The sequence below is a fragment of the Camellia sinensis genome, chromosome 1, assembly GCF_055761805.1.
Source record: "Camellia sinensis isolate YWXY chromosome 1, ASM5576180v1, whole genome shotgun sequence".
Lineage (NCBI taxonomy): Eukaryota > Viridiplantae > Streptophyta > Magnoliopsida > Ericales > Theaceae > Camellia > Camellia sinensis.
Window position 1 is genome coordinate 240,173,807 of NC_138961.1, and position 13,921 is coordinate 240,187,727.

Sequence of the window (13,921 nt, forward strand, 5' to 3'; positions counted from 1 at the left end):
CAGTGCAGACGTACGAGTAAAAAGCACAAGAACAAATACTTACTTTGCTCACAGTCGCTCACAGTCGCTCGTCACTCATCGTTCACAGTCGCTGTTGCTCCTCACTCCGGCGAAGGCCGTTGTTCACCCTCGTCACTCTGCGAAGGCCATCGTTCACCACTATTTTGATTTTGAATGATTTTGATTTGAGGATTTTGGGGATTTTGGTTCTAATAGTTGGGATTTTGGGGATTTTAGGGATTTTGGTTTCAGATAGATTTTGATTTGAGGATTTTGGGGATTTTAGGGACTTTGAACGCGAATGGGATAGAAATAGCGAGATGTCAAATATTCATTTTTTTGCGACGGCATATTTCAACCGTCGCAAATGATCGTAATTAACAAATGAAACGACGTCGTTTTACCCATAGTTTTTTGCGATGGGCTTCTGCCGTCACAGATGGTCCACCATTTGCGACAGTAACTTCTTACCATCGCTAAATAATACGTTTTGCGATGGTATACTGTGCGTCACCAATGTTCCTGCATTTTTCTTTTACAATTATTAGCGACGGAAGTCAGCCCCGTCGCAAAAGGCCATTTTTTCTCAACAGCAAATACACGCCGTCGCAAAAGACTTTTTTGGCGACGGCAACTATAATACGTCGCAAAAAACAATTTTTTGCGACGGCGTGTATCTGACGGCAGTCATCCCGTCACAAAAACCTCCGTATTATTTGCCAGGTTTTCTTGTAGTGAAGCAAAAACATTTTCATAACTTAATTTGGTAAATAAATCATTTAAGTGGCAGAAACTGAAATACATAAATTATATAAATAAATAACCATAACCATAGTACAGAACAGAGGTCACAAAAGTGACAATCTGAACAGAGGTCAATGGATCCATGACAAACAAATGACCACAAAGTGGCCAAACAGAGGTCAATGGTTATTTAAGTCCCCCAAGGCGTGGGACTCCCGTGATGGTACTTACAAAATATAATTGTTTATAAGGTCATAGTCAAATATATAAAAACATATCCATGGGTTTTATTTTAAACAAATAGAGTTCAGAAAATAACCCAAGTAATTGAAATATTAATATAATTTATAAAACATAACTTATATAAAATAAATTATGGTAAGTCAAAACATACGTAAAATATATTATGGTGACTCAAGATATAATATAATTCACCTTAACATTGACCCTTAGCCTTACTTTCCACTATCACAACCTTCTCCAGTATCTTGCGTGCCTCTCCTTCTTTTTTTCCTTTTCTTTCCACAGATCTTGTCCAACTCCTCCCTATTTATAGGGAGGTAAAAGCACCATAAGGCCAACACGTGGCACAACTCAAATCCCTCCCCAGATTTGATCATAAATCACCATGGATTTATACTTATCTTAATGAATATTTATGATAATTACACTTTGGCCCATAAACAAATTAATTCCTAATTAAATCACTTTATCGCATACCAATAGAAAATTTATTATTTATTTTACTCGTACTTTTATATTTATTTTTTTACTATCTTTAACTCTAATTTGGCCTAACTAGTATTATAATTCCATATTTGGGTTAATTTGGCCCCAAATAATAATCCATAATTAATCCCATATTTGATAACCCAATGCCAAATTAGATTTTTTATTATTTATTATTATTTATTTAATAATATATTATCACATACCACCATAATTATGTTTATATATATATATATATGTGTGTGTGTGTGTGTGTGTGTGGTATTTAATTAAACAATTAGGGTGTCACAGTGCATGATGCAACCTTTGCTAACTCCAAAATCTTAAGAATCTTTCACAATCTCACTAAGGCTGGGGCTAAACATCACACTGCTCACCTACATACATATAAATACGGAGTGAGCTAATGCCCAATGAATAATACCAGAGTAAAGAGGTTAATAAATGAGATTCGTACATAAATAAATCATACTTATAATTTAAACATTTGAACTACTATCCTCATTCATATCAGATTTATAGATCATAACAAAGCAAAATGACCTAGGGTCCAATACATCATATCCATATACAAAACGACCTCAGGTCCAACTCATATACAAAACGACCTCAGGTCCATTGTATGCAAAACGACCTTGGGTCCATCTATACAAAACGACCTTAGGTCCAATACTCATTCATAGAACGACCTCAGGTCTAATGGATCCATATACAAATGACCACCGGTCCTTCATATCATAATACCAAATGACCTTGGGTTCAACATTCTAATATTCATAATTATGCGCACAGTCACATTCATGATCATGATCACATCCGTATTCATATTCAAAATGACCTTTGGTCCAATCGATTCCTTATTCAAAACGACCTTTGGTCCATTTAACAATCATACAAAATGACCTTCAGTCCAATTCATATATAAGATGACCTTTAGTCTCTTGTTAAATATTCCAAACGACCTCAAGCCTAATCTGTCTCCGTGTCAAATATACCAAACAGCCTTGGGCCCATTGTGTGTTCATACAAAACGACCTTCGGTCCAATCTTATAATTTCATGCTTATCAATTACATTTCAAGTCTTTTACGAGTCAGATAGGTAGAATACTCATTCATAATACAAATTCATGAGTTCGAAAAATTACCACATTGGTAGCATTTAGAAAAGGACATACATGAAAATATCTTTACTAAGATATTACTCACAATGTTCGGAGTGTTGATTCGTCCTCGTGGATGCTCCCACACAATTCATAAACATACACAAATCGGATCACAATACTATTTAATCTACTCATTGTTTAATTCTCTTAGGCTCCTTTCTAATCCTTTAATTCATTTAGAATGCACAATGTACGCCTAAGAGGGTTCAAATCATGAACTTGCGTGGCTTATCCACAACTTTAGATAATACTTAGAAATTCTTTCAAAAACATGGATTACGAGGTTCATGCTCCAAGGATGAAACTCAATGTTCAAACCAAATGAATCTTTTCTCTCTTTTCTAATCATTTACTTATGTTGTTTCTTAGCTTATTGGTCCTTAATAAGTCATAATTCATGCTTAAGAATGCCCAAAAAGAGATGAAAACGAAAATATGTACTTAAAACATCTTTTGAAAACATGCTGAAAATAAGCTGTTGGCTAGAGCCAACTTTTCATGGCTAGAGCCAACTGAAGGCAAAAACTGAGCTCACTCGCGCTACCACTTCTTCGCTCAAGCTAGATTTTGCAGAGTTCAAAATATTGGGAGCTCATAATGTTGGCTCGAGCCACCACTTGGTCGCTTAAGCCAGCTGTGAATATTTTGGGTTTCAAAATAGAAAATCTGAGTTCCAAAAATACATTTTAACATGTAAAAGCTTGCATGGTCATTTCAAACTCATGAAAACACTTTGATAATCATAAAAACATTTTAGAAAACTCAAATACATGATCATCCATAAATCATTTGCTCAAAGCCTCATGAATTCACCAAAATTGAACTCAAATCTTCATGCATGTGAGGATAAATTTCAGAACCTTTTTCATGACTTTCCAAACATAAAATTAAGCTTCCAAGACTTATGAAACAATGTTGCATGTGAAATATAACTTCCAATTTCATCATGAATCATAGAATTCAAGCCCAAAAGGATAAAATTCTACATATTCATCTTCTAAATTCAACATGGATAACAAGGATCATGCTCAAGAGTATGAAACTCTTCCAATTCATGAATTCATGTATTTCAAACCGTCAAGACTTAGAAAACATGAATGCGTGTAAGTGACAAATCCCAATTCAACACGATTATCAAAGTTCATGCTCAAAACTTGAAGAATCAAAGCAAATGCTCAAAACATGAATTCATGTATATACAATTTGATCTCAATTCCTACAATCTTTGTTCAACCCACACATTTAATCTCATTATCTTCTTAAATCCACAACTTAACTCCCAAATTGAGGTTTAAACTCTTACCTACTATATTCAATGAGACTAGGTTTAGCAATTTCTTGAGCCTAGCTTCCAAATTCTTCAATCCTCCAAGCCAATTCCTCAAGATTGAGCTTCTCTCTCTCTAAGATGAAGATTTCTCTCTCTATATGTAGCTTAATCTCAGCAAAATGGTGAAGATGAGCTCAAAATTATGAGCTTAGGCACTAACTCAACATATATATAGTGGGTGATTAGCTTAAGCTACTTAAGCATAATTAATTTAATTCAATTTAATCTAATTAATTTGATCTGAATCAATTTTAATGAAATTTCACCATAGGCTCTAAAAATTACGCTGAACACAATAAATTAATCAATTTTGGTTTCTGACACCTGTACAGCCCTCAATTTCGGACTATAGCAGAAATTGTAACAAATATGTCTACAATCAATAGATAGGCATTCAAAAATCACATAAAACACATAATTAACATCAAATTTCATATCAAGCACATTAACACTTATATAATTAATGAGTTAACAGTATAATACAGAACGGGGTTGTCACATAAAGTAAGCAAACAAAAATTTTGAAAAAAAAAAAAAAGAAAAAAGAAACATTATTTAACATTTTCTTAAAAGGTTGCACACAAATAAATATTACCTGAATAGAATTACTACCCATGACGAAACGAGGTTGAGATTGACCTTGGGAACTATAAACAGTAGCACCAAACTACATTGCAAGGCAGACCAATTAAAGATAAGAAAAATTAAAAGTATTCAGATAGTTCATAATTTCATACAACTAGTAAGAGGACTCAATGAAAGGAATTCATAAAACTAACCATGGAAAGACTACATTACTATTAAATATTACCTGAATAGGATTATTACCCATGTCGAAAGGAGGCTGAGATTGACATTGGGGAGTATAAACAGCAGCACCCTACATACAATGAAAAACCATAATGAAAGTGGGCCATTAATAAATAAATAAATAAATCATTGCTTTAGTTTATTAATCTAGTGTATTTTAATCATATGCAATTTTTCATGTAATTACCTGAATAGATTGCATCCTTTTCTTCTTTGCAATAGATTTTTCCATCTCGCCTTTAGTCCTCCTTCTTTCCTTACTAGCTGATTCTCTTTTCTTGAGTCCCTTAGCTTAGATTGGACAATCTACTTCATCACTCTTTGGGCATGTGTTACTTGATGAATTTCTCAAATCAGTTACCTCCACTTGACCACAAATGTGGACACTTAATTTATCTTCAACCATTATACTCAATTCTTCACCTTTTGAAACTAACAAATGATAAGTTTCTTCACTTTCAGTGGCTCTATTCGCTATTGCTCTAAACATAGTCATTAATGAGCGATATCGGTCGCTTTGATGTAGTTTCACATCAGCCTTCACTTCATACCCACATCTATCTTTCACACTTTCAGCCCGTGCTTTTTTAGTCCATTGTTTGAGTATGTATTGTGGAGGAAGTTTTGTTGCATTGAATATATCTCTAAGCACCTTCACACAATGTCGACACAATATGTCCTTCACTTCAAATTTCCTATAATTACAACTCAAAGAACCATCTCTATTCATTGTCACATTCTTATCTTTAATTTCCATCTACCACTGTTCTTATTGTGAATATGGTATTCTCACCATCATTAATAGTGCCTATAATGGATGCTTCAATGGACTACACATACTCATTTTGGAATTCCTCAAAAAAAAAAATTGGCGTAAATCTTTGCCACTTGCTTTAACATCAAAGTTGGAATTGAAACCCTCGGCAATTTTTGGGACAATTTATACTTGGCTTTCAATTTCTTATACCTCTTCTTATAGAGCACCCTCTCAAAATGCATGAAGAACTCCATCAAGTTATGGTCATAATTCAGATAATCCTTCAAAAATGCATTGAAGGATTCACTAAGTTGAGTAGTACTCTTTCCAGCTGCCCAAGAATTTATAATATATGGCTATCCCCGTTTCTCCTTCAAGCGAAAAGTCTACTCCAACCGTTGATTGTTGCGTGCATCATACTTATCAAGCATTTGGTCCCACTGTATTCGGAATTTTTCTTCATCATCAATGTCATGCATAAATTTTGAAAACACAGCCTTGACCCCTACATCATTGAAAATAGAACTTACATGCTTGACAACATTTTGTATCAAATGCCACATACAAAGTCGGTGGTTTGTATCGGGCGTAACAATTGGAATGGCCTTAGCCATCGCAACATCTTGATCTTTGAAAATATTTTTTAGATCTTTGTTTGACATTGCCTCCAGAAAAATTTGAAATAACCATGTAAAAGATTCGGCAGTCTCATCATACATCAACGCTGCACCGAATATAACTGTTTCTCGATGATGATTTAATCCAACAAATGATCCTAAAAGTCTATTGTCACACCCCAAAACTGCCCCTAAAAGTTTTGGGCATGACTACATCAGAAACAGACATAAAACCGATATATGTAACGTATGGGGCCTAAACGGAAGCACTTGATAACAAAAATCTATTCCATTGAGCTACCACTATTATGCCAGAATCACAACATCACATTAGGTAAATAATATACAGAAAACTTACACACATATACTTCGACTCAGCCCCACAATTGGGCGTATAATAAAAAATATTAATGAAAGACAACCAAAGCATACGCCAAAAAAACTAACAACACTTTACAAAATGCACGGGCTTCAGCTAAGTACCTGGGCACATCGAGGTTGACAAGAAGGAGACGAGCCTTAAGGGTTAGGACTGGTCTCCTAGTTGATTACCTACAGAAACAGACAAAATACAGAATGAGTGAAACTCAGTGAATAATAGTACATAAATAATATAATGCTTAACTTGAATAATAAAGCATATAACTGTAGAGGCATATGATTAACTACATTCTGTAATTACTTCCAGAACAGCCATGGGTCCAGTTTTCTTAACAGAATGGCTTAAAGCCCACTAATGTACAGAACGGCCATAGGCCTAATAGATACAGAACGGCCATGGGCCCAGAAATATCAGAACGACCATTGGCCCAGAAATAACAGAACGGCCATCGGCCCAGAAATAACAGAACGGCCTAGCGGCCTAGAAATAACAGTACGGCCATCGGCCCAGAAATAACAGAACGGCCTAGCGGCCCAGAAATAACAGAACGGTCATTGGCCCAGAAATAACAGTATGTCCATCGGCCCAGAAATAATAGAACGGCCTAGCGGTCCAGAAATAATCAAATGGCCATCGGCCCAGAAATAACAGTACGGCCATCGGCCCAGAAATAACAGAACGGCCTAATGGCCCAGAAATATATATGTATAGACTCAAGAGGTGGCTCGTACGGATTCTAGAACTGGCTCCCACCAAAGTGTAGCACTTAGTTCCGTACAGCACTTTGCTCCATACCAGAAATCATCAAAATAGATTAACTTCAGCATCATACAGAAAGTACATACATTCTTCCCATTATTCACATGAATTACCATCGGTAATATAAGTTTAACAAAACGTTGCTGATAATTGTTAGCAAAAGGTAACACATTCCAGAGATACAGAGATACCATAGTTCCATAATGCACATACGTTCCATTTATTCGTTGTGAATCAATATAGCTATCTTGCAGATAACAGAGTATCAATAGCATTTATTAACGGAAGACGCATGTATCAGGACAGTATGGTCAATAGAAACAGAATAATTCATATCAAAACGTGGGTCATATAACGGTGGTAGACCTTTGTGTTCATATTATAGGTCCCGAATAATCTTCGATTCACACAAATACCATCCTTTCTGGATAAACATAAGTTCCATATATTTCTTAAGGATGACGTAGTTTGCTTATCGATAACATAGCGTTAATATTCGTTAGTGACAGAGCAGAAAGGTTCCAAAGTCATACCGATGTATGCAAATCTTCCAGCATTTATATAAGTTCACACTGATTCCCAACCAAGATAAATGTTAATGTAATCATTTACACAGAACAGAGCGTTAGTAACCACAGTCATTAACGGTAAGTAAAATGTACATTTGTCGTACTATTACTCACAGTGGTAGGTCTCTGATAGCAGTGGAACGATGTCCTTCTCTTGACCTACAAATACAATGCACATAACAGATTATGAGAATAAAACCAATCACTTTTTATTCCTTACTCAATAGCTATGGTGGTTCTAGACTCATTAGTCCTCATAGGTTATAATCCATGCCTCATAAGATAGGAGGAATCGATAGGAGAAAGGTTCAGATGAAGAAACAGTACAAACCCAGTAAACAGAAAGTGAACAGTCGTTACTAATTTGAACATAACTATTTTTGTAGTTAACATTTGGGAGTGATACCACCACCATTGGAAAATAGACTTCCGGGGCTTGATTTTAGGCTCAAGAATCACTCAAAACGGAGTCCGGATGCAAAAGATATGCTTATTCAAAGTTACCCAATATATGCTGAAACAGGGATGGCCGCTCGTGCGCCCACCTTGGCCGCTCGTGCGGCCCAATTCCGCTCGAGCGGAAGATCCCGACCGCTCGAGCTCCCAAAAGCAGAATGAAAACCTATTTTTTTCCCTCTTATCCGCATGTGCGGCCTAGGCCCTGTTTGACAATCCGAAAATCATACAAAACCCCATGTTTGGTGATCAACAACAAGGACCTATTTAGATGCTTTAAACGCTAAAACATGGTTCCCAAATCATGTAAATATGGGTACAAACACATAACCATTTGAACATGCATTTGATCTTCTTCAATTACACACCATCACTCTTACATACACAATACACATATATAGCCATATTTGTGCACAAGTGAGTTCCAAGATGGTAAGTCAAGGAACAAGGTGTAGATTCCTCTCTAGATGGTACAAATTGGTTAGAATAATCAAGGAGTAACATCCTCTTACCAATAAATCCACACCTACATCCAAACCTCCATTACAACTCTAGGTTACACAATATAAAGAAATTCTTTCCCCAAATGAAAAAGAAAGGATTGAATTAGGGGAATTAGCCTTACCTTAAGCTTCACTTCCTAAATGTCCCTTCAATTTTACAATTCTCTACTCCTTTGATGATCTTGCCTCTCTATTTCTCTAACCCTTCTCTAAACCTTCTTCCAGGAGATATTTCTCATGGAGGCTTCTAAGTCAAAGCATTGAGATATATAGATAGAGTTATATAAGGGGTGAATAAGACAAAATTCAATCGTTTAAGCATCCCAAATTGAAATTTCACAGAAACGCTTATTATTACCTAAAAATTATACTGATCTCAAATATAAAATCAATTTCGGATTATCAAGCCTCTAAGGCTCTCAATTTCTGACTCAAACATTTTAATTGTAACAGATGTTTTTCTTATTAAACAGATATAGGTCTCAAATCATAAGATCCATGTGCTTAAACTGAATTTCTTGAGGAATTTTCATTAGGCATTTAAATGCACAGAATGAGGGACTAAAAGTATACCGGAAACAGATATGAAGGTCGGGTTATTACATCTATGCTCGTTATTTAATTTGTAAGTAGTGTCAAAGGTCACTACATCACCAAATTGACCATAGTCCATGATCATTTGAGTATCGGCCCAAAATATATTACTTATCTGCTCTTCACAATCTAATTGGACTGCATAAAAAATGATGGATTTTCTAGAGTTTTCTTACGAAAGTAATGCAACACACTACCCGCTTCTCCATATTCCAAATCTTTTTGTCTCTTCGATCTCAAATAATTTTTTTGGTCCAATTTCATGAAGCTAAGTGATGCTCTTCCACCAGATTCCCTACCAAATAGCCCATAAAGCAGACCTAAGAGGAATTCCAAATTCTGAAGTCAATTCTACTTCAATTGCTTGGGTGGTAGATATTTTTCTTTGGGATGACAACATATGAATGCAATCTTGAGGCACAAGGTCATGATTATGATGTTCAAGAAAATCATAAGCAATATATTTTCCTGAAATTCTATCTAACTTGATACTAAATCGGACACCACAACCACATCTTACCTCTTATCTCAGATTTTTGACAAGTGGATCTCGTTTGTCAATACCCCGACTTCCCTCTTTGTAACATACAAACGTCCGTGAAGTTATCTCTTTCCTATGTTTGTTCTTGTTTGCATAGGCCTTCCTAATATTGAAGTCCACCTTTCCCTCATAGGTATTGTAAAAGTCATATGCAGCTTGTTCAGAGTCAAATGACATTCCCAATTTTAGCTTCCAACCACAATTGGCCAACTCATTAACAATATTATTTTCTTGCATTACCTGCAATTCAGTATCTTACAAATAACAAGTTTTATCCATCCCTGTTCTTGCTATTTTTTTCTACAAATAACAAGGTCATTCATAATCAATTTCAGTATCATACATATAACAAGGTTCAACCTTGTTAGTTGGAATAATCAATTTCTCTCACATCAACAATACTATATGTGCTTCATCCTTGCTATGCTACGCATTAATACTGCAAATCAATTTCTATGTTCTTGCTATTTTTCACACAGCTCTCATATTTATAACAACAAGGTTTAACCACATTTATATTGAATTGCAGGTACTGGGGGTGAATTGCACAAATCTGAATCAAATATATATATATATATATATAATGAAAGAAAATCATAAATGAATCCCCCGAAAATAATATATACAAATAAATGTGATTCACTATCAAAGCGGCCCTATTTAATTTATATATGAATCCCTAAAAATCTAAATCATATATATATATATATATAACAACAAATTTAACTACAACAGATCAGTTATCAAACATAAGAATCAAACCCATTTCAAAAATCAATAACAAATCTAACCCAAGAATCATATATATATATATATAACAACAAGAGATGACAATGATGATGAAATAGACCTCGTCACCGCCACAATCTCGTCTTCCCGTCATCGCGTCTCCGCCGGATTCACCGTCGCCCGTTATCCTTTTTGTTGCTCCTTCGCCATCTCCGCCATCTCTTTCGTCTCTCAGTTCATTTCTCTCTCCGTTCGCGTTCATTTCTCCGTCTCTCTCTCAGTTCCTCACTCCGACTTTCAGTCACCTCTCTCGTCTCTGCCTCTCTCTCTCTGCTAGGGTTCACTAACTAAAATAGATCGACGATGCAAAGTAAAGAAGATGATACAGAAAAGAGAAAATAGCCCAAATGAAAATTTTGAATTTAAAAAAAAAAAAAAAACACCGAACAAAACGATGTCGTTTTAGGAAAAACGACGTTGTTTTGGAGACCACAGCAGGAACCACTGTAGGAAACCATGGCAGATGATCTGGACTCACATAAAACAGTGGAAAAAAGCTAAAAAAGTCAAAAGGTCATCTTTTTACTATTATAGCGACCCCGGTCTTTTCCCATTCGGTTGTTGTATCCGGACTTATGTTCCGTAGATCCCGTTGTTATATAATTGTGTTGTCGTCCTTTAATTTCTTATTTTTGAGTTATAGGATGTGTTGGGCAGGTTTGTTGCAGGTTGGTTGGGTTTGGAACCAAGTGTTGCTGTCCAGATTTTTGGACCTTCGCTCGAGCTAGGGTTTGTTCACTCGAGCGAGATTTGAGTTTTGTGTCTGGTGGCTTGAGCCAAGGTTTCTTCGCTCGAGCGAGCGATTGCGTCTAGTATAGACCTGAGAGCTGTGTTTCTTCGTTCGAGCGAGATTTTCTTCGCTCGAGCGAGCGAGGTGTATGTTTTCGAGTTCTTTGCTCGAGCGAGAATTCTGTAGATCGAGCGAGCTTCTTGGTTGCAGACCTGAAGCATCGAGTTTTTGGCTCGAGCGGGACTTTCTTCGCTCGAGCGAGTATTTCTTGTTTCTAGTCGCTCGAGCGACCAATCCTTCGCTCGAGCGAGCCTGTCGGGTTTAAATACGCAGCAGCGGTTTTTAAAACATTTTTTCACATTCTTTTGATCCTAAAACCCTAGTTCCGAGTTCTCTCTCCCTCCACTCACCTTCTCTCTTAGGTTTCCTCTAGTTTTAGGGTGTTTCTACCCTAGGCTCTTTATTAAAAAGATAGAGTGGGTCGAGGGCTTCGTTTTAATCTGAGAGTTCGGCGGTTTGGAGCACTTTGGATTTTGGGTTATCATCTCCATCTTCTCCATTCGAGTTATTTACTTCGAGGTAGGGATTTCCTACTCCATATTATAAGTTTTGTTCTAAGTTTTGATATTTTGATATGTTGGGGGTTGTTTGGTAATTTTGGGAAAAACTCTAATTGTTGTAATAAATTAATTTGTATAATTAATTTAGGGAAAATTGGGGAATTTAGTTGAGTTCATGAAATTGAGGAATTTATTGATTAAATGGTGTAGTTGATTTGTTTAATCACTCACCTATGAAAATGTTGGAATTATATTGGTTGATTCATTTATTTCCTGTTTAGAAATAACTGATTTGGGCTATCGGTGGAGGATAGTCGTGATTGTTGTAGACATTGCATGTGGATTAGGGAAAACTAAAACTAATCACATTGGTTAAGTCATTGATTTTGACTGTTGAATTAATACAGAAAATACGTGTATTGATTGTGTGTTGTATATGCCAAGTGTTTAATACATTGTATATGCATTTTGTTTGGGAGGAGATAGGGGATGTACTCCACGGTTTAGGGGAAGATAGGAGATGGACCTTTAAACCGGATTTTGTTTGGGAGGAGATAGGGGATGGACTCCATTAGCACCACTATATGTGTGCTTATTGATTTATGGAAGTGTTTTTGCATGTTGTTGATACAGCACTAAAATGTGTATCACTCGAGAAGTATGGAAGTGTTTTGGTATGAGCCTTAGTCTCATTTGTTTTGTTGATATTGGAAGAAATGTTAATGTGATATTTAGTTCACTGTTATAGTTTGGCCAGGTTCTAAGCCATATTGATATAAATGGAAAGTTGAATAAATAATGGAAAGTGAAACGTGTCATAGACATTAATGTCATGAAACTGTATGTTGGGAAAGTGAATAGTTGTGTTAACCATCTATTGAATACTATTGCTTTATTCAATGCTTATATTTGGTTTAGTATATTTCTACTGGGCTGTGGCTAACCCTATACGGGAACATCATTTTCAGGTTCATGTGATATGCTACCTCCAAGGACTTAGCTTGGAAGGAGTTGGAGTTGAAGACTTTGTTTAGTTTAGTTGTTATTTATTTTATTTGATATTACATGTAAACACTCAAGCCAAGGGCTTAATTTGTAGTTGAGTTAGTACTCATATTTTGTGCCCAAGTGTTGGCTTGGAAAGATGTAAGCCCGTAGGGCATTTACTTTTGATGTTACATGTAATGCTTTTCAATAAGAATACTCTGATGAATGGTATAATGGTTTGTTTTCTTTTATTAACGCATGTTAATGTTATATATATTATGGGTTTATTTTGAGGGCGTTACAACTATCTTTCCAAAACACCACTCATTATATCATATATATTTGTTTGGACTAATTGCATAAAATTTTAATTGGGCCTAACAATGATTATATATATATATATATATATTTAATTTGGCCCAACAGATTTTTTTTGAGGGGCCATTTTAGACTGGGTCTCAAACAATAAAAAAAAGATTGGGTTTTGAATTTTTAATTTAATATAAAACTAATAAAATTGGAATCTTATCTTGGACCAAAATTTGAGACCCTAAGCACATGCCTTAGTGGCCTTAGCCCAAGGCCGGCCCTATTTCAAGTATGGTTCACCATAATGTTTCTAAGCCATTTCCATTGTGTAGTTCAATTATTATCAAATGTAGACACTTTTTAGCTCATAAACTATATTAAATTTTCAAACTCAATTATTTGATAATTAATTAAAATATCTGAGATAACTCTTTTTTATATATTTTTTAATCATCTTATTTATATATTATTAAAACATCAACTATTTCTGTACATATATTTACACAATTATTAAATTTACACATTATTAAAACATATATTTACACAATTATTAAATTTATATATCATTTTTAAAACATTAAAGTTTTCTGT

At 35.3% G+C, this 13,921-nt stretch overlaps 1 protein-coding gene across 1 annotated transcript; it reads right to left on the minus strand.

Moving 5' to 3' along the window:
* Window positions 1–5,069: 5,069 nt before the first annotated feature.
* LOC145822919 (protein FAR1-RELATED SEQUENCE 1-like) lies at window positions 5,070–5,534 on the minus strand. Its single transcript, XM_082921481.1, has one exon. The coding sequence runs from the start codon at window positions 5,532–5,534 to the stop codon at window positions 5,070–5,072; it is 465 nt and encodes a 154-aa protein (XP_082777607.1).
* Between the last annotated feature and the right edge of the window lie 8,387 nt (window positions 5,535–13,921).

What these genes read in the sequence shown, in the direction of transcription:
- LOC145822919 (XM_082921481.1), bottom strand. Translation starts at nt 5,534, where the DNA reads ATGGAAATTAAAGATAAGAATGTGACAATGAATAGAGATGGTTCTTTG.